Source organism: Notechis scutatus, chromosome 3 (assembly GCF_049901735.1).
Source record: "Notechis scutatus isolate UNSWTSFEM ecotype Mainland chromosome 3, rNotScu1.2, whole genome shotgun sequence".
NCBI lineage: Eukaryota > Metazoa > Chordata > Lepidosauria > Squamata > Elapidae > Notechis > Notechis scutatus.
In genome coordinates this window covers 113,509,682-113,532,081 of record NC_142011.1, presented here as the reverse complement: position 1 = coordinate 113,532,081, position 22,400 = coordinate 113,509,682, and the positions used below count along the sequence as shown (strand labels likewise).

Sequence of the window (22,400 nt, the reverse complement as noted above, 5' to 3'; positions counted from 1 at the left end):
GGTTTGCAACGCATACTTGCTGCCTCAGCAAATACACTTCTGGATGACGAAAGGCTCGTAGCTGCAGGCTGTTCCTCCGAGGGTTTCGCATAACCAGCCAATAGCGTGGGAGGCGGATTCAATGGCAATCAGACCCCTCCATTATAGGGAGGGGCTTTTCTACAAGAGGGGACGAAGTTGCAAAAAGGAGTAAAAGGCTCCTTCCACACCAAAGGGCGGTTCTCGGCGCTCAGGTGCAGTGGCTGAAATGTGAGTATGAGCGATGACTAAGGTTAGGGTGGCTTACGGATCCTTGAACAGGAATAGTTCCACTCAGGTTGCATTGAGATCTGAGGGAGGGTTCCTGCTTTCCTGTTTATGGCGGGCAGGGTCGAAGTGAATCGGGATTTTTTTTTCTCTTTGCAATAGATTATTCCTACAGATTATAGTTGCACCCGCACATACACTGGTACAGAGCAACCCAGCAGCTCGCTGTCCAAATGATCTCATTTGAACTGCTCCGCGCGCAGGAAGGCCGTTCTACTCTCCGATTATTAAAAAAGGGACCTTCCCCTCCCTTGCTGTGGAAAGTAGATACGGAAGGGACACGCTTTGTTTTCGGATTGTTCGTTTTGGAGCGAGTATTTTTTGACGGTAGATCCGAGAGGGTGTTGTGCGAAACAACACACTTTATTCCACTTGTCGGAGGTAGTGTATTTCCATTTCCCAAGACGGTTTTAGGCCTGAGGTTTATAAGGCAGGGCCTGTTTCATCTCCTCCCTCTGTTTTTTAAAGCTGTTTTCTGAACCGCGATAATCTTACATTACCATTGTGGTCTCCATATCCTGGCAGTATGTGCAATTTACTGCAACTTACTGGTTTTTAAATTGTCGATCCATTAGTTGCGCCCGGAAGGAGGGAGAGAGAGAACAGATAGCCCTCAATTTACGACCACAATAGAACCCCAAATTTATGTTAAATGAGAAGTTTATTAAGTGAGTTTTGTCCCATTTTATGACTTTCCTTGCTACGTTTAAGTGAATCACTGCAGTTAAGTTAGTTACAATCATGATTGTTCAGTGAATCTGGCTTTCCCATGGACTTTGCTGACAGTTGGTCACAAAAGGAGATCACGTGACTCTGGGACATTGCAACTCTGGGACATTGCAACTGTCATAAATCCGAGTCAATTACCAAGCATCTGAATTTTGATCACATGACCATGGGGATGTTGCAACAGTGGTAAATGTGAAAAACAGTCTTAGGTCACTTTTTTCAGTGATTTGTAACTTTTCAGTGGTCACTAAAGGAACTGTTGTAAATCAAGGGCTACTTGTAAGAATAATTCAAGAAATTATTGCACCAGGTTTTATGTGTTTCTATCACAAAATGCATTTTTGTGTATCAGTGGATGCATAAATTGGATGCATAAATCAGCTATAAGTATACCAGTTGGTACTAAATAATGTAATTATGATGCTCCAGAATGGGTTATACAACCTATAATGCTTTATACAATTTCTCTGGTACAGAAATGAGTGCCCACAATTATTGAACTTGATAATAAAAATATTTTGCCTTGTTTGTAAACTATTTTGGAAGCTTTTCTGAAAGATAATATTGATTTATAGAATTGGAAGGGAGCTTGCAAGTCATCTAGGCCATTCCCAGGTGCCCAATTTAAAAATTGAATTAAATAAAACAAATGGTTGGTCTTGAAAACATGCAAAGCTATCCTTGTATGGGAGACAACCCCAGGGAATCCAGAGCAATAAGCTACACTGGGAATCAGTGAGGGCCAGTTTGGCATAATAGTTAAGGTGCTGAACTAGAAACTGGGAGCTGACAAGTTAGCTATAAAACCTATCTGGATGTCGTTGGGCTAATCCCTCTCTCAGCCCTACTTGGCTCATACAGTTGTGGTGGGGAAAAGGAGGTGGGAACATTATGTATGCCAACATAAGTTGTAGAAAATCAAGATGGGACATAAAACTAATAATATTGAAAAGCAGTGGTAAATATCCATATGGGTTTGATTCTAAAGAATGTACTTTACATAAAATAACTTGTCACAGCATGCATATAATTACATCCTCTGCAGCTTTGCATCAGTCCTCGGATGCTTCTTAGTTCCAGTTTATTGTTTCTTCTCCGTGGCTTTCCTCGTTTACTTCGTTCTACTGCAATGAGCACCATTACTGGTACATTTCAACTGCAGCAACCTCTCAACTACCGAGAAGGTGCCCGTCACCAACCTGTGGATGGGGATCACAGTGAGGAGATCTATGAACCAGCAACTGGTAATCATCTGTTGTAATTGATATTAAAATCTTAGGGAGTTATGATATTTAAAATCTTAGGGAGTTAATGTTCTACAGCTATATAATGATGACTTCTTATCACAGTCACAGGAATAGCTGACTTGGAAGTTATATAAATGACTTTTACATCCTCTTAAATAATTAGATAACTAATATAAGACAAAAGTATATTGTTTTTTCAAATATTTTATTGACACTTTTTATGGCAGGATTTATTAATCTGCTGATAGAAGAAAATTTTGAGGATTCTTATACATCTGTATAAAGTAATTGATACAAAACTTATGTTTATATAGGAATACACTTTTAGATCATTATGATTGTTTTTAGAAAATTTCTAAAAAAAGATTTTTTTCACCAGGAAACAGAAAAAAATAAGTGGGCCTTCTGCTGTAATTCGTTCGCATATATCAGTGATGATGCCAGAACAAATAATAAAGAAGGAATATATATTTAGACACATTGGCTTTGGATTACAAATTGGTTGCAATTTTTCATTTTAGAAAGTACTATTGCACATTGCAATCAGTGCTCTTTGCACTCAGCAATGCTATCAATGAAAGAGAAAAAGCTTTGCTGTGGTCTCATATTAATGTAGAGTGTAATAATGACCCCAAATATGAATCATCTGCCAAATACTTAAAAGTGTTTTTATTTCATTTCTTTACCAAATCTAGGACCTCATGTGACCTCTCAAATCTTAAATTTGACACTGAGGAATTATCAAAACTCATTTCCAAATTGCAATTTTTAATGTACAGGAAGTCCTTATTTAGCAACCACTCATTCAGCGACCATTCAAACTTATGACAGCATTGATTGAGTGGTAGTTATGACTAGTCCTTATATTTCAGGCCATTGCAGCATTCCTATGATCATGTGATCTGGGCGTTTGGTGACCATCTCGTGATAGGATGTTGCAGTGTGCTATGGTCACATAATCATGTTTTCCAAATTCCCTTTCAGCTTCCCACAATCAATAGGGGGACCAGTGGGAAGTTGCAGGTTGCATGAGGTTCTTGCTTAACGATCTGTGCAGTCCTCAGCAAGTGGGATTGCTGGAACTGCTGTTGCTAAACTGTGAGGTAACTTTTTTTTACTTATGACTTCGTTGCTTAACCACAGTTTTCAGTCCCAACTAGCTGCTTATCAACTGATTATTACCTTCCTGTAGTCAAAGGAAAAATAGTAAATATACATTAAAGAGAAAATATAAGTATATTGAAATAAAAATAAACTGAAATTAATATTTTTCTTAGGTCTTTGTTTTCCCAAAGGTATCTATATTGAATGTGACCTATGGTATGCCACTCAAATGCCAACATTAATCCTGACTTAATTAGTATACAAAATATGCACCCAGATAATGTCTTTTGTCAAAAAGATAGCTTCTGTTGTGTACTAATAGCGAATGTGAAATATTCTATTATTCTATCAACACTTGGTTATGTACAAATAATTGTTTAGTTCTGGTACACAAAACAGATTCTGTCAGCTATGCCTCATTCAAAATCCAAGAAAGAACTCCTTCGACTCCATTAAAATAGAGAAAAAGTACTTTTACTGAGTTTGAAGTGATAGCAACAAAAGGAAAGCAAGATCTGAAGCAAATAGGCTCGGAAATTACATATTGAAAGTTATCCCAAGTTTCCTCCCCCAGGAGTCCAGACTGGTCATCCAATCTGAGGTGTGTATAATGTCATGTGGGGTACATCTTCAGGTGGTTTCTCACTCATATGGTATGCCAAGACGGTTGACCTGCATAAGTCTATGCAGTCGCGCAGTAAGCAGGAAAGCATCCCCTCCTTTTTAATTCACACAGGAATGTCATCGCACTCCAACAAACACCCCCCAGGATCAAATTACCCCTCCCCCTGTTTCTATGGCAGCCGACAAGAATCAAGCAGCAAAAGATGTCAAGAAAACTACTTGGAGGCTGACACATTCTTAGGTCTATTATTGAACATATTTATACATAACTCATGAGAGGTTAGAAATTTTCTAATAACACAAATATAGAAGAGATAGCAAACACCAAGACAATACCAAGATTCAGGAGAATCTTGACAAACTTGAATGATGGTAGCTAAATCTATTTCAACAGGGATGAGTTGTGTATTTGGGTACGAAAAATCAAAGACATGAATGAGGGGGATTATATGGGACAGCATTATATGTAAAAAGATGCACATATCCTGATGGATTATAAGAGTGTGAACCGATAGTGTGCCACATCTACAAAATAGAATTATCCAGGTATGTGATATAAAAGCAATCCATGTACACTGCATCTGGAATATTGTATATTCTGGGCATGGCAGAAATAGGGCTCTCCTGAATAATCCATTTAAAAGCCTAAAAAAAACCCCCTAAACATGCACAGGAAAAAAAGTGAATGGAGGAAAAGACCGAACTTGGAGAGAAGAGAAAACTGGAATTCAAACATTTATTTGGATGCAACGTTTATCTGCTGGGATTTTGTTTTCCTTTTCAAATTTTATACATTTGTCATTTATAATATATCTGTGGATTACAAACTATATCAAGAGGGCAAAATCAACATTGTCACAGAATTCAGAACTCCCAAAACGGAGGTTGAGTGATTGGATAGCCATTTGTCCAAAATAGCATAGGTCCCTTCAACTCTGTTACTCTACAAAACTAACATCTAAGGATAGAAATTTAAGTTTAAATTTTCTTTTTAAAAAAACCTTCTAAATTTTGAGATTTATGAAAATAAACTTCTAGAATTTCTAATTTTGGGGAGGGAAAAAAGCCCCTTTAATGGCCCAATGTTCCAACTGAGAGACAGCACAGCTGAGAGATGACCCAGCTGCGAAGCAGCCCAATGTCCCAGCTGAGAGACAGACAGCACAGCAGCCCAACTGAGGGAGAGAAGACTCAGCGACCTAGCCTGATAGCTGAGTGGAGGCAGTGAGGTGCAAACGGAAGCCACTGAGCAGACATGAAACAGCTAGGTGGCAGTAGACCAGCAGTTGGGAGCACGGTGGACATGAGCAACAGCTGTGCAGAGCTAAGTGGCAAAAGAGCGGAATGCCCAGAGAAGTGACTGAGAGTAGTACGGCGGACCAGCTGAGAGCAGCATGGCATTCCAATTGAGCAGCAGTGGAGCAGAGCTGATAGTAGGCTGGAGTGCCCACAGCAATGGCTCAGAGCAGCATGGCAGAGCAGCTGAGCAGTGGCTAAGCACCCAGATCAGAACATGGTACCTGCATTAAGGACCTGAATGACTATAGTTCAGTTACTCTGACATCCATAGTTATGAAAACCTTTGAAAGGTTAGTGGTGGCCCACCTGAAAGCCATCATGGATCTGCTGCTAGACCCCTTGCAATTTGCCTACTGTGCAAATAGATTGGCAGATGATGCTGTCAGTATGGGTCTGCATTACATCTTACAGCATCTTGAATCCCCGAAGACTTCAGTTTGACATTCAATACTGTCATTTCAGAAATCATCTCAAAACTGACTCAGCTAGCTGTTCCTGGCCACACCTGTAGCTGGGTTATAAGCTTTCTAACAGGTAGGAAGCAGTAGATGAGGGTAAATTGGCACAGAAACCTCCCAGGGCTGTGTGCTGTCTCTACTACTCTTTTCTCTATATACCAATGACTGCCTCTGGAAGGATCCCTCTGTTAACCCTACTGAAGTTTGCAGGTGATACAACAGTCGGTCTAATTCAAGATAATGAGTCTGTATACAGACAGGATGTCAGATCTGTGTATCTGCCATTCTTTAATGGAAGAAGAAGGGGGGGTGATACAAGTAATCCTTTTTGATGTAATCTGAATATCTTAATTCTTGTTTTGAATCTGTATAACCTGCATACAATTTACAGCTGGGGCCTGGAGCCCAGATGCCTGGAAACTTGTCACCTCTTGGAGAGATAGCAAGAGGAAAAAGGAGCCATAAAAATTCCATCTCTGAAAGAAACTTCCTGGAAGCTCTTCTCAACTACATTTCCAGAAAAGGGTGGGGGGGTTAACATGTTGCTTCTTTGTATTGACACACCAGACTAAGGGGAGGAGTTCTAACCCCACCTTTATCTAAGCTGCATGCCTGGAGGGATATTAGACCCTGCTTTGAATATTGCCTGGCTATCTTCCTTTTCAATACAGAATTCCTTTTGAAATACCCAGTTTTCAAAAGTTCATTCTTATCGTCTGAAGGGGAGAGAGTCTGGTCATTACATAAAGCAGGGTATACAATAGTGGTCAACCCAGAGAGGATTTTTTTTCTCCTTCCAAAATTTCACTCTACCCGGGGGGAGGGGGGACTGCAAAAATGTCTGAACATAGCAACAAGCCAAATGCTGGGGAGAAACTTCGACAACTACCCAGCCAGACACTGGCCTTGTGTGTCCCATCGAAGACATTGAAGCTGCCTGCAAAAATTCCACGAAGCCCCGATGGTCTATAGGCATAGGAAAGGATGGAAAAGTCAAGGGAGTAACCCTCACCAGTTGTAACTGTAAACCTGGGTGGAAAATGGAGCTGGAAGCCCTTCCCAATCAGGAAGAACAGATCAAGGAACCACTGGCAGATGACGGACTGAAACGGTACATAAATCGCCTCATGAGGGAGGCCCTGGAGGACTTAAATGTTCAGGATGAACCAGGTCACCAACAAAGGAGATCAAGTGAACCAGAAATCGAGAGAACCCAAGCCATCAACCCTGATCCAGCTGAGACTGATCAAAGGAGCAGCAGCCATGCCAGGTATCCGACCCCTTGCCATTTCAGAGCAGGGGATTAACCCTGGCCAACCCAGGGACCTACAGCTGCAGAGAAAGATCCTGCCCTTGGGAGTAAAATTCAACGGGGACCCCCAGAAATTGGGATTCTTCCTGGCACAAGTCCTCATCTATATGCAAGAATACGGGCAGATCTTCCTGACCCAGGGGGCTTGAGTGTGAGTCATCACCTTAGCCCTAGAAGGGGCAGCTGCCAGATGGATGGTTACCCTCCACAATGTTGATGTCCCAGAGCTGAGAAACCTCGATCAATTCATGACAGGCCTACACCACTGCTTTGAAGACCCCCTCGCTGATTGAAAAGCCCATGACCGCATTAGGGTCGTAAAGCAAAGCCGTCGCCCTGTAGCTGAATACACCGAGGAATTTTGCAACCTGGCTGGTCAAGTCAACTGGCTAGAAGATATTCTAGTCTGCTGGTTCAAAGATGGACTCAACAACAACCTGTACACTGCCTGCTTGGTGCCATGGGGCCCCAAACCTTCTGCATGAATGGTATCTGATGGCAGAGGAGGCGGAGATTGACATGGCCTGTAACCAGTACCACAGCGGCAGAGTTTGGATAAGATCCCTACCCCAGTGGAAGCAGGAATTTTTCAAACCCCAAAGCACCATGACTCCAAGACCATCTGGCTGTTTAAATTTGGAAAGGAGGGGTACCGTGCAGCAGAGTGCCATTCAAAAAACCCCTGCCAGAAAGCCAGACCACCCATCGGGGGCAAACTTGAAAAATCAAACCCCCAACGAAAAGAAACTGCCTTGAGAAGCTGAGAATCCATGAAACCGCCTTGAGAAGCTGAGAATCCAGAAATTCAGAGGAAAAATCTCCAATGCCCCAAGGAGACCTAAGCCAGTCTGAAAGCGATCCGGAAGACGACCCACTGGCAAGTGGACCAAATGAATTGCTCACTCTACCTCTAAGACTGTTTATCCCCAACAGAGGGAAGGGGGAGGAAGTAGCAGCATTACTGGATTTGGGATGCACCCGGTACCTAATCAACCCCACCCTAGTAGGGAAATTGGAACTCTAAGGAGAATGCAAAACCCCTTCACTTTCTGCCAATTAGATGGGACTATAGCAGGGGGAGGGAGCCAGCCAGTTTTGCCACAGAACCATTGCAAATATAACTGGGAAACCATAGCGAGATGCTCACGTTCATTGTAGCCCCAGGAATGGAAGGGCCACTAGTCCTAGGACTCACATGGCTACAGAAATGGAATCCAAAAGTAAACTGGAAGAGAGGAACCACATTTCCAGGAATAGGAGGCATTTGCAAACATCCCAGAGGGGGGGAGGAAAGAAAAGAGAACAGAGAACCAACTATGGCCGGCCAGCCTGCTGAACCCATTAACATCTCCAAAGAATACCAGGATTTGGCTGAAGTATTTAGCGAGGAGATTTCTGATGAACTCTCACCTCATCATGCCACAGACTGTGCCATTGAAATCCTGCCGGGAGCTAAACTTCCAAAACTGAAAATGTACTGCATGTCCCTCAGAGAACTAAAATGAACTCAGAGCATTTATCGATAAAAGTCTAAAAAGGGGTTTCATCGAACCTACCTGATTGAAAATAGCAGCCCCAGTATTATTTCACAAAAAGAAAGATGGCACCCTATGCCTCTGCGTTGATTTCCATAATTTAAATATCATCAACGTGGAAAATATGTACCCACTCCCCCTCATGAAGGACATGCTCGCTGTCTAAAGGAGTTTAATTTCAAAGTTAGATCTACGAGAAGCATACTACCGCATCAGAATAAGGGAAGGGGATGAGTGGAAGACTGCTTTTAACACCCCACTGGGATGCTACCAGTTTAAAGTACTCCCTTTCGGACTACAAGGAGCACCCTGCCATATTTATGCAGCTAATTAATGAGGTTCTCCATGATTTTTTATACAAAGGGGTTCTAGTTTATCTCAATGACATTTTAATCTACACTGAAACAAAAGAAGAACACATAAAGTTACTCCGAGCAGTTCTCACAAAACGCCAAACTATATGCAAAACTCTCTAAATGTTAGTTCCATCAAGCAAAAATTGACTAGGACTTCCTGTTTTGAGCTTTCCCGAAGATGGACCACTGACCATGATCGTGCGCAGCTTTGGTTCGTGCTTCGGCATCGGAGAGCCCCAATCTTGGATTCGGGGCAGAAGCCGCCTCATAGGGGTGGTGGAGGAAGGAGAGACTGTCAGCTGGGTAGAGGGGAGTCACAAATCCCCTCCCCGGCTTGGCAGTTACTCCTGAAGACGCCTGAAGCAGTGGTCTAAAATGGCCACCCTGAAGGGGAAGATGAGACTGGAATAAGATTGCGCAGGAGAGAGAGAATGAAGTGAAAAGCAGGAGGAACGGGATAATATAATTAAATGGAGGGTACCCTCAGGATTAACATTTCAAAGAATCTTTAAGAAAGGATTTACAGTGGTGAACAGAAAGGGGAACAAAAAAAGGTGTGAATTGCCTTTGATAGCGCGGAGCTTTGAACCCGGAGAGGTAGAAGCTGGAGGAGAAAGCACCTAATTAACTTGGATACGTATATTTTGACTTTATATAGGCACTAACAAAGCTGAACTATAAAATTCTTAAAGAGAAAATATCAATTGGATCTGAACTGTTTGGAAGATTGTGATTTTAAAAAAAGCTCTGAATAATTGGGAAGGGAAAAGGAAAGAGGAGGTGTGGATTTGTCAGAACAAAGCATGCCATCTGAGTTAACTTTAATTTGTTTTCTTATAAAAGACTCTGTTTCTTAAAAATACAAGGAAAATTGATACAATAAAACAAGAACTTTGAAACATTGAAACAAAGAAAGAAACATGAAGATTCTGCCCTTGGATTAATTGTTGATTCTGATATGGATTTGGCATTGGATTAGCTGAAGACTAAAAGTGGACTGTTGGAAACTAATTTTAAAGACATTATTTGGACTAATTAGAAAGCTGTAAAATGGTGATATCTCTTCAGGCATTAAAGATGGAACTTAGAAACACGAAAGAAACATTACAAGAATGAGGTGAAATTTTAGGTTTTGTTTTTAAATTTTTTGAAGAGGCGATTGCAGAGTATGAACAACAAAGACAAAGGAGAGAAGAGGAGGAGGAGCAAGGAGCCATCTTTACCATCGAGAACTCTGGAAAGAAAGAGGAAAAGAGTTGGGAATAAATATCAGAAATTTGGGAAATTGAATTGTTATATAGGCGCTTGAAGAATGGCTCGGAGTCGGTGACTAATTTTCAGCTCTTTATTAGTCCCGAGATTGACTCGGGGTTTTCCGGATCGGCTACGGCTTATATTGAGTTGGCCACGCCGGCTGCGGCCAATGGCACCGCTTTGAATCTCCCGCGATCGGTTTTCACCAATCGCGGGGATTTGCGGCGGGCCAATCAGTGCGGCTCGCTCAGCCAATCCGGTTGTCGTGCGCCCTGGCCAATCAGGGCGCGGTGTTTACAAGAATGCTAATGACCCATACAGAACACCCCTCCCCTCTTGGTATGGTCCTACATGACGTAGTCCCGTAAGTAGGCGGGGCTCCGTACTTGCCTACTTGACCTGCGCAGGTTAGTTGTTGCTTGGCCTTTGGGCGGTTCGGTTGGGTTCTGTGTTGCTCCCTGGCTCGTTGATGGAACCGCCTGGAAGGAGCCGGGCCTTTCGTGGTGGCTACCTCCCGGTCTACCCGGGCTGATCGAGCTGCTGGCCTCGCCGCTCCTGTCCGGTCTGTCCGGGCTGGTTGAGCTGGCCTGGCTATTTCTTCCCGGTGAGACTTCGAGCTGGTTGTCTGCTTCTGGTTGGTGAGTAGTCTTGGTTTCTTTCTGGTTGGGGTTGGTTCCCGGGTCTTTCCCTCCCCTCTTGGTTTGTGCTTGGATGGTTTTCTTCCCTTTCTGGGTTTCTGTTTGTGTCTGCTTGCGTGTCGGTTGTGTTTCCCGTGGTTGTTCTCGATCTTATTTGATCGATGTGTCGTTTCCATGCTCGTCCATCGACTGTTTGTAGCCGGTACGAGCGGGGACCTGTTACCTGGGTTACCGTTGCCGGTATCCAGAGAGGGTCCCCTCTGAGGTTTTTTGCGTATACTGTGTCTCCTGGTGCGAATGTTTGGTGCTTGCTTGATGAATCGGTGGGTTTTTCGGGGTTGTATGTGGGGTGAAGCCTGTCTAGGGGGGAATCTTAATTTTCTCCCCATTAGTAGTTCTGCGGGGCTCTTGTTGGTCGTTGTGTTAGGTGTTATATGTTGGATAAAAAGTAGTTTATTTATTTTCTCTTGCATCTCCCCAGTTTTGATTTTTTGGATTGTTTTTTAGGTAAATTGTACCATCTGTTCCGCCCTACCGTTCGCCACCGGATGTGCCGGCGCTGTCAGAGTGTGTCGTATGCCCCGTTCTGCTAGGAATTTTTCAAACTCTAGTGCGGTGAACTGTGGCCCATTATCTGACATAATTACATCTGGGAGGCCGTGGGTTGAGAATAGTTTGTTTAGTTCTTTGATGACGGCCTCGTTGGTGGTCGTTTTCATGTCGCTTACCTCCAGCCAATTGGAGTAAGCATCTACCGTTATGAGGAATGTGTGTCCTTTTGTGGGCCTGGCGAAATCTATGTGTATCCTGGACCATGGCCCTCTCGGGGTTTCCCATTCCAGGATTGGGGCGGCGGGTGGGCTTGGCCTGGCCTCTTGGCATTGTCTGCAGCTTGCTACCCAGGCTTCGATTTGTTTGTCTATCCCTGGCCACCAAGCGTAACTTCTGGCCAAGGCTTTTGTCCTAACGATGCCCGGGTGCCCCTCGTGTAACAATTCCAGGACCCTTTTTTGTAATTTCTCCGGGATAACAACCCTGTCCCCCCATAGTACACAACCTTTTTGTGTAAACAGTTCCGTTTGTCTGTTCCGAAAAGTTCTGAATGCTTCGTCGTCGTCTTTTTCTGGCCACCCTTTCTCCACCAAAACCCGCGCCAGACGTTTGTCTTTATTGGTCTCATGGGCAATGTCTGATGCGGTTAGGGGGAGGTTGGGTAAGGTCTCTATGCTCAGGGTGGATGCTGTGGGTGCCGGGTCGGCGTCCAGATCGGGTAGCGGGGTGCGGCTTAAGGCGTCTGCGTGTGTGATTGTCTTACCGGGTCGATGGGTCAGCCGGTAACTGTAGGCGGCGAGGAATTCAGACCACCTTGTCATCCTTGGGGATAGGATGTTCGTGGTGGCCTTGTTTCCTGCCAGGATGCCCAGCAGCGGTTTGTGATCGGTGATGATGGTGAATGTCCTGCCGTAGAGGTACTCGTGGAACCTTTTTACGGTGGCGATGATGGCCAGGGCTTCCTTATCTAGTTGGCTATAGTTCCTTTCCGGCTTTGATAGGGTTCTTGAGTAAAAGGCGATGGGTGCTTCGTTTCCGTTCGGAAGTGTGTGGCTGAGGATAGCCCCGATGCCGAACGGTGATGCGTCGCACATTACTGTTAACGGGAGGGTCTCATTGTACTGGATGAGGACGGCGTCCGATGTGAGTAGGTCCTTGGTTCGGTTGAATGCGGCTTCCTCTCGCCTCCCCCAGGTCCAGGCGGCTGTTTTGTCCAATAGTCTATGCAACGGTTCCGCCGCGGTCGCCTTTTGGGGCAGGAAAACATTATAGAAATTAATCAGTCCTAGAAATGCCTGCAGTTCAGTTTTATTCCTCGGCCTGGGGGCTTCCTTGATGGCTCTGATTTTTTTCTCTGTTGGGTGGATTCCGTGCTGGTCTAGGAGGTACCCTAGGAACTCGAACCTCTCGGTATGCAGCTGGCATTTTTCTTTTTTGACTTTCAGCCCCGCGTCTTTGAATTTTTGTAGTACCTCCCTCAGGCGACCTTCCAGTTGTTTTTGGTTGGTCACTGACACCAGCACATCGTCAAAGTAGGGCACCACCCCCTTGATCCCTTGGAGGAGCCTTTCCATGAGGCTCTGGTAAATTCCTGGTGCCACGCTGACTCCGAACTGGAGTCTCTTGCAGCGAAAAGCCCCCCGGTGGGTTACTAAGGTCTGCGCCTTGGCGGTTTCCGCGTCGACCGGCAACTGTTGGTAGGCTTGCGCCAGGTCGAAGCTTCGCGAAAACCTTGCCTCCCCCAGTGAGTGCAGAAGATGCTGTACCACTGGGACGGGATAAGCGCTTTGTTGTAAGGCGCAATTTAGGGTGGCCTTATAGTCCCCGCAGATTCTCACCGACCCATCGGGCTTGACTGGGGTGACTATGGGGGTCTCCCACCGGGCATGATCGGTTGGCTCTAGGACTCCTTGTTTGATGAGCTTGTCTATCTGCTCATCGATCTTGGGTCTGAGTGCGAAAGGTACTCGCCGCGGTTTTAAACGTATCGGGGGAACGCTGGGGTCTAGGCTGAAGGAGATAGGGGGCCCTCGGTACTTGCCTAGGGTGCAGTCGAACACTTCCTGGAAGTCCCTCGCGAGTTGCTCCTCCCAGTCTCCCTCTGCGACGTGGTCGATGCCGGTTACCTCGATCCCGAGCGGCGCGAACCATTGTAGTTCCAAAAGGCTGGGTCAGTCTCTGTCCACAATTGTCAGGGGGAGCCTTGCTGTGCGCCCCTTGAATGTGATTTCGAAAAGTCCGGTTCCGACTACGGGGATGCAGTTCCCTTGGTAGTCCTTTAGAATTAACTTCTGGCTTTCCAGGTCCCTTTTGTGGATGGCGGGCACCAAACGCTTGATTTCCCGCCATGCAACCATGGAGAGGTAGGACCCGGAGTCCACCTCCATCTTGCATGGCTCTCCCTTGATGCCCACTTCCACGTATACCTTTCGGGCGTCCCCGCTAGATGAATGGCCGATGATGACCGTCTGGTGGGTCTCCTCTCTTTGTCGGGTCTTGCCGTTTCGCCGGCCTCGTCCGTCCCGGTTCCAACGACCCTCGGTCTGGCGGTCCCTTGTTCTGGGGGGGGTGCTGTCTCGCCTCCGGCCGCTGCTGTCTCGTCGTCGGGGGCTGTAGGTTCTTTTGAGTTGGCAGACTCGGGCGATGTGGCCTCTTTTGTCGCATTGGCGGCAGATCGCGTCGAAGAAACGGCACTCCGATCGAGGATGGTCACCCCCGCACCCAGCGCACTGTAACCCCGACTTACGACTCCGCCGTTCGCGCCAGTCTCGTTCCGTCTGGAGTCGGTGGATGTCCTCCCTGTCCGTGGAGTCCGAAGGGGAATCGAGGTCGCCATGGTGTGTGGTGGTGGTTGCTCGACGGCTTGTTTCTGGCTGTGTCTCGGCTGCGGTGGCTGTCTCGGCGGTGGTGGCTCGGTCCCCGGTGTCTGGTCTCCGCATTCGGGCCGCTGATTTCCGGGTTGCTTCTGCTGCGGTTGCTTCAGCGAGGGCGTCGGTGAAGGAGATGTTGCCTTTTGCCATCAGCCGGCTTTGTAGGACAGGGTCCCTGAGCCCGAGGACGACGCGATCTCGTAACGCCTCGTCCATGTCTGTGAAGCCGCACACGCCCCCCAGATTTCGTAGGTCAGCGACGAAATCGCTGATGCTCTCACCCTCTTGCTGGTCGCGCCGGTAGAAATCGTGCCGTCTGATGAGGGTGGCCACAGCGGAGGCATAGTGACTTCGCAACAGAGGCTCGAGGTCGGCCCAGTTCATTGCCTTTACATCTTCTGGTCTAGCTAGGGCCTTTGCCATCTTAAACACTGCGGGCCCGCAGTGTGTCAGGAATACGGCCCTTTTTTTCTGCCCATTTGCATCCTTAAGGTTGCTACTCTCTAAAAACATCAGGAATCGATCAATGTACGATTCCCAATCTTCAGTAGCCTGGTTAAAGGGTGCGGGCGGCGCGATGCTGGCCATCTCGTCGATCTCGCTCGTCTCGATGCCACGTGTTCGGTGGGTATCAGTTCCGCGATCCCACCCTCGTCGCCAGTGTTATATAGGCGCTTGAAGAATGGCTCGGAGTCGGTGACTAATTTTCAGCTCTTTATTAGTCCCGAGATCGACTTGGGGTTTTCTGGATCGGCTGCGGCTTATATTGAGTTGGCCGCGCCGGCCGCGGCCAATGGCACCGCTTTGAATCTCCCACGATCGGTTTTCACCAATCGCGGGGATTCGCGGCGGGCCAATCAGTGCGGCTCGCTCAGCCAATCCGGTTGCCGTGCGCCCTGGCCAATCAGGGCGCGGTGTTTACAAGAATGCTAATGACCCATACAGAACATGAATAAAGAGGAAAATATCCAGAAAATTTAAAAAGGGAAAAAGAATCAGCAGAAATTCAAAGGGCGGAAGGGAGTTATAAAGAGAGAGGGAGTTAAAAACTGGAGTGAAAGAATAAAGGAGAAAATATTAGGGGAAGGAAGGGAAAAGAAACAGGACTTGGAAATCAAGAAATATAGGAATTCTAAAAAAATGGGGAATTTTTTTTAATTAGACACAGAGATAATGGCTGAATGATATTTGGGGAGGGGATTCTGCAAGGTGCTGGGGAGTAATATAAATAAACTTGTAGTTGTGAAATGGGGACATATAGATTGATAAGATGGAAAATAGAATTGTTATTTTTTGTTAATGCTCTTTTCCTTTATGTTTAGAGATAATGGTAACAAATAATAGAATATGTTAATTAAATATATTTAATTAAATGGAATGATTTAGGAGAAGAGCTGAAATGGAATTTACATCAGGGTTTAGGACTAAATGAGTAGATTAATATGTCTCTTTGTTCTTTTTGAAAATGTAGATAAATTCTATGAAATCAAAAAGGGAATCTGATTTATATATGTAATGTAATCTTAATGGGGGATATTATTTTTAATGATTTAGGTAATAAAATGTTAAACACTTAATGGGATTTAAAAGGGGAGATAATTAATGAATATGTAACTTGGAGGTGGTGCACTTAAATTGATATTTTAGGGGGTTCATATACTTAATGTTATAGGACAAGCAGGAGAAACAACCAGATCTTTGGCAAAGACTGCTAGAATGTGATGCAATTAGGAAAAATGTAAGAGGCAGAGGATGAGAAAGCAACAGAACAAAAGTAGCCGAGATTAGGTATCCCTCTGTTAATGTGACTAACCTGGAGTCTGGAAACAAACTGGAAATTGAAATAAAACCTGAATGGGGAAAAGAAGGAAGAGACAGCACTCTGCAGCAGAGTTTATCCAAGCCTTTGAAGCAGCAGAAAATGGAAGATTATATTGCAAACAGACAGTCTGTTCCAGTGAGTAACTCATTCACAGGCACCTTGTCAGACAAACTTAATTTATGTGATTGGAATGGGACTTACAAACTGAACTGGAAGATAAGCAGTGTGTAGAGCTGTCCTCCTCCCTCTCGGAGGGTGGCTCCTGTTCTTGGAGCCCAGCAGCAGCCTTCTTTGCTCAGGGGGGAGATGTAACAAATTTAAAGAAAGAAAATGTGACAGACTTCCTCTCTAGACAATGTTTGCTTACAGTTCAAACTGTAAACTCAATATATGATCTTTTGTCAATTGTCATAAATAAGGTCGATTGCCTGAAAGAATCTTTTGCAACGTTTGTTAGGAGCCTCTCAAATACTGTAGAAGGACTTTGGAGGATAACCATGGATAGATATGGGACGGCTAACTCAGAAAATGAAACTTGTGAAGGATCTCGTTTTCCTTCCCAAAATTTGAACACATATAGAGAAAACACACAATCAGGTAAAGGCCTAAGAGATGGCCAACAGAACTACAGTCTGCAAACTAACCAGGTTACCTTGCAAATTTATGACTAGAATAAATAGAGGGCATTGGAGTAATAGAAAAGCTATTAGGCTGTCCCTGAGCCAGCTGCTCTGTTGTGAACTCACTCTGATAGATCTACTACATGCAGAGTGGCTGCCAGCAAGAATGCAATGTATGAGAATTCTATTGTTCAAGCAACCCATAATACCCTCCATGCTTTTCAGAATGAAGCCCTTTCTGAGCACCTTCTCAATATTTCCAGTAAGGGTTTTTTGCTCAGAAAAAGTGTACTCACTCCTGAAACAGCATCACCAAGTGGGAACTGTTGCTTTAAATATAGGTTGCAACAGCTCACACATTGTTAAATCAGGCTGCTGCAACTGAACTGACCTGAGAAGACAAAGAAGCAATATACAAACTGTGTTACCCACAGCTGTAGGAACTGCTGAGGATGTGCCAGAGGAAATGTTAATTGGCTTATTCAGTGCATTGTCAGAACCTGAGCAAGTTAAACATCATTCAAAGATTGGATAACTTAAAAAAGGCATTGACAACAATTCAATCTACAGCAAAGCCTTTATTTAATTTGGCTCCATTAACCACGCAATCTTGTGACAATCTATTTAATTAACAAACTGCCTCTACCTTAACAGCAAAAGAAGGTACTGTCACACAGGCTGACTGTGGGGTAACTGCAGTGATTGACCCAACCTCTGAGAAACAACTGAAAGACAAAGGGCTTCATCACACAGTGCCCCCTAAGCTTTCAAACACTAAGGAGATAATCCAGCTTCCATCTTCAATTGATTTAGAAGCTCCCATAACAGCTTTCCACAAGATGAATTCTCAGCTATGCCACTCCAAAAATGGACATAAATCTACATTTATAGATTTAAACCAGAGTACCTGCCTATTGTGAAAAAAAATCATTCTTGGAGCAAGAGCAAAGGCATACTGGCAACCGACATATAGAGGAGCAACAAGTTCTGCAACCCATGAGGAGAAATATCAAACCTCACAACAATTGTGTTTATATGGGAAGCTTAGATGATATTGATCTGGCTCCAATGTCAAGTTGACATCTGACATCTTTACCATCCAGCCAATTAACCAAGCCAGATCATCTTGCTTCTGAGAACCCCATACAGTTGGTGACCTGGAACATAGCAGGCTGGAAGGGGATAGTTGATAGTGGACTAATGAGCTTGGCGAACCGAAGTGGACAAACCAGTACAACTGCCAGGCTTTCAGGGATGGGCCTCTCCAGCCCAAAAAACAAAGAACAAAGGTGGACTATGCATTCTTATAAAGCAAGAGTTGCAATGGCAGGGAGAGAAATTATATAACGAAGATAAGTATCCGTACTTTCTAGCTGTCAAATTTGAATATGACCAGTTTGAGTTAATATTGGTAAATGTGTATATTCCCCCAAGCACATCCCAGCACTATAATTCCAAATATTGGATGTGCTTGGAAGTTATCCTAGAAGATATAGCAATACTGTATCTTCAATCCATAGTGGTTTTATTAGGAGATCTGAACGCTAGACTGGGAGACCCTCTTTGTATGAGCTTCCCCAGAAGAAGGGAATCCCAGGGGAGTTCTTTGAAAACCATCCTCAGTGGCTCTCGAGAGATTGTAAAAGTAATCCTGCTGGTTTGCTCCTAGTCTCCTTAATTTTTAAGGGTAATCTCCAAATTTTGGGAGGTAAGGATAAGAATTATCCCTTATACACACCACTCAACTAATTCAAGTAGTGTACTGGATCTCTTTTGTGTGTCTAGAGATAAGGCTGACCTCTTCTTGGAGGTCACAGTACACCTTAGTGACAATAGCGACCATCAGCCTATAAGTGTGACATTGTGAGGCCGCTCAGATTTAAGACCATATAACATGGCTGACAGATGGCTTACTAAAAGGGTAGAAGTGACTCAAAATAAAAGGTTAATTTGGGCTAAGGTTGATACTAGGGCAATATTAGAATGCCTTAAAACAGAGAATGCTATTAAGTGGGCTAGAACAATCCAGTCATTTACTACTGACTGGATGTCAGCCTACAATGCATTCTCCAATCTTTGTAACATACTGAAGAAACATCTAACAACTAAACCTGCTACAAACAGAGCCCAAATGGGTAGACCTCGCTGGTTTGATTCGGATTGCCAGCGACTGAAAAAGAAATTGAAGGCAGCCATGAGGCTTGCCCAGAGGAATCCTACTGCCTATATACAAGGCAAGATGTTGCACACAAGAAGGGAATATAAAAAAAAACCTATAACATTAAAGAAAAAAAGTTTTGCCATTTCAATCTGGTCAGAACTTGAGTTGGCTGCCAGAAGTTATAACTCAGTATTATTTTGGCATTCTGTAGCAGGTATCTTGAAGGAACAGAGATTTGCGTTTGACATACCAATCTCTGCTGAGGATTGGGAGAATTATTATCAGTGATTGTTTGCCTCCACCGAACCGGTAAAGAAATTATTTTTAAACAGTGATTTAATAAACCCTAGAACTTCCCCCGCTTGGCCACCAGTCTCAGAAAAGGAGATACAGTCCATCATTAAAAGTTTAAAGAGCAATAAAGCCCCAGGAGAGGATTTTCTACCAGCAGAACTATTTAAGAAATTTCCCAACTGGTGGGGCCCTGTATTAGCAGGCCTTTTTACACACATAAATAACACCTGCCATATACCAGATGGGTGGAAGATGGCAATAGTTTTAGGTTTTAGACAAGGCAGATCTACTATTGATAACTGCTTTGTCTTGAATCATCTAATTGCCAAATATGCCTATAAGAGAAGACCCTTGTTTGCTGCTTTCATAGATCTTACAGCAGCATTTGATATGGTAAATAGAGACGTACTATGGAGTAAACTGACATCTCTTAAAATAGAACCCAGACTCCTGGCTTTGATTAAAGCCCTTTACACAAGTACCTGTGTACTTGTGTGGTATGGGTGTGGTATGGGGTTAATGGGGCCCTGACTAATAGGATTTGCACAAATAAAGGGATAAGGCAAGGGTGTATCCTGGCCCCATTATTATTTAATTTATACATCAATGACTTGCCAGGGTTAATGAAGGATACCGTGGTACACATGCCGATGATCCTAAATACTTACTGTAACAGCTTGCTTTATCCTGATGACATGATTTTATTATCATACACACAAGTAGGACTACGTAGGCTATTAAGAAGATTTAGCTCTTACTGCCAGGATAACTCTCTAATCATTAGTAAATCTAAATCAAAAATAATGGTGGTTCGAAGAAACCATCAGAGACATAGGTGGCAATTGGATGGTGAACCAATTGAACAGGTTAATTCCTTTGTATATTTGGGCGTAACTTTTTCCAAGACTGGATCTTGGGCATGCCATCATCAATGGAGTACATTTAGAGCAAAAGCCCATTTGAATTTATTGCTCATACTAAAAGACCATAGTTATCCAGGGTCCCTAGTTCCATTAATCAAGGTTTATAAGGCTAAGGTATGGAGGTATAAGGTATAAGGCTCTTGTATGGAGCAGAAATTTGGGGTGTTTACTCAACCACAGTCCTAGAACAAACACAGTCCCAGCATTTGAGATGTATTTTAGGTGTAGATCCAAGAACATCTGCTGCAGCAGTTAGAGCTGAATTGGGAATTTATACAATTCAGGCATTATCTAAAATTAGAGCTTATAATTACTGGTGCAAAGTTAATGAAATGGAGACTGATAGACTACCCAAATTATGCCTACTAGAGCAAATAAAACTACAATCACAAATCTCCTGGATCATTAAACTAACAAATTTTGTAAGAAGCTGTGGTCTTCCTATCTCTTGTGTAACAGGAGAACAATCTAAAAAAAGAGTTGCCCAAAGAATTAAGGATATAGATGCACAAATTGATATAGCTATCCTTAGTAAGGTAGGTAACTTAAACTGGTTGAGTAAATGCAAATGTACTTTCCAAGTAGATAGCTACTTGAAGTCACAATTCCCAAAACACCTTAGGGGGAGATATTTACAAGAGCAAGATTTGAACAACTTGACACAATGGTTAGATACGGGAGATTTCATGCAATACCGTACAATGACCGTCTCTGCATTTGTGGAGTGGCAGAGGTAGAGGACCTGGCTCACATCCTTTTTGACTGTTGCCTGTATAAGAGGATGAGAGACAGGTATCTTGGTCTATATATCAGACGAATGATCCATTGGGATACCCATATCAAAATAACTTACCTTATGTCTGGTCAGAACTTGAAAATAACATTTAAAGTAGCACAGTATTTAAACAAAATGATTCGGTTGAGATCTGCATATGTCAGATTGATTGGGGTAGATTGCAAGGGCGACTCCGAAATATGATGTTATTATATTTTATCTAAAATTATTGCATATTATTACAATTTTATTTTGGATTGTATTTTATTACTATTTCATCTCAAATCGTATTTTGTCTAGATTTCATTTTAAATTGTATTTTATCAAGTTCCATTTAAATATTTTATCAAATTTCATTTTGAATTGCTTTTATTAAATTTTAGTAACAAATTGTTGCTGGAACTTTGCACTTTGATATGGCCCAAGGGCTAATCAATAAAGACTTATTATTGTGATATTTTAGGGGGCAAACCAATTTATAGAAGGAGTGTTATTAATCAGAATGTATCAGAAACCAAGCAAAGATGGGCCATATGAGAGAAAGAGGCATATGCTGTGCGATGGACACTCCTCACATGGAGACATTTCCTAGAAGGGAACAAAATCCCCTTCGAAGTCTGGACTGATCATAAAAATCTAGAAGCCCTGAAAAGTTCACGGAAACTCCCCCCAAAAAGTATGTTGGGCACAATATTTTAAACATTTTACCTTCACTCTCAAATATCTCCCAGGGGGAAAAATTTCTTGCCAGATGCCCTGTTCAAGAAACACCAATACAACAGCAAAAAGACTGAAATTGTAAAACCCATAATCCAACCAACCCAACTTGCAGCCAAAGTAATCATCTGAGCACAAGGGAAGAAAGAACCACTTACTGACAATGCAACGACTTCCAAATTTAAGGAGGCACTACTTAAGCATGACTGGCTCCAGGCTAACAAAAACATTTTCTTACTCAAAGACTGTCTAGCCTGGGTAGAAAACAAACTTTACATCCCTGCCAGCCAGAGACTGGACTCATGAAACGATGCCACGACTCAAAAACAGCTGGACAGAATTCTGATGGCCATCTCTTAAAAAAGACATTGAAAGCTATGTTGCTAGTTGCCCTATCTGTGCTGCTGCAAAAAGAAGACAAGGAAAGTCCCCTGGACTTTTAGAAACAGCAGCAGAACCTTCAGCACCCTGAAGAGAGATTTCTATGGACTTTATAGTGGAGCTCCCTGAAAGTTCAGGAAACAAAGTTATTTGGGTTGTAACAGACCTTTTTTCAAAGAGGTTCATTTTGTATCCTGCCAAAAGATCCTAACAGCCAAGGCATTAGCAAAGATGTTTTTAATACACATTTATTGCCTCCATGGAGCTCAAGGATTATCTCAGACAGGGGTGTACGATTCACGTCCACATTTTGGTTGGCGTTTTTAAACCTATTAGGCTCCACCCAGGGGTTGCCCTCTTCTCGTCCCCAGACTAATGGCTTGACAGAGAGAGCTAATGGCATATTAGAATAATATTTCAGGT

General features: G+C 43.7%; 1 protein-coding gene across 3 annotated transcripts in view; it reads left to right on the top strand.

The window, feature by feature from the left end:
- Positions 1–207: 207 nt before the first annotated feature.
- ALDH9A1 (aldehyde dehydrogenase 9 family member A1) overlaps positions 208–22,400 on the top strand; it is a 42,624-nt gene continuing 20,431 nt past the window's right edge. Inside the window, exons 1-2 of one of the 3 annotated variants that reach the window (XM_026687071.2) lie at positions 208–249; positions 2,081–2,279. In XM_026687071.2, coding sequence (XP_026542856.1) covers positions 2,099–2,279 — 181 coding nt within the window. In that variant the 5' untranslated portion in view covers positions 208–249; positions 2,081–2,098. Of the gene's footprint in view, positions 688–2,080; positions 2,280–22,400 lie in introns of all 3 variants that reach the window. The other 2 variants (XM_026687072.2, XM_087962526.1) reach the window with 2 other exon arrangements.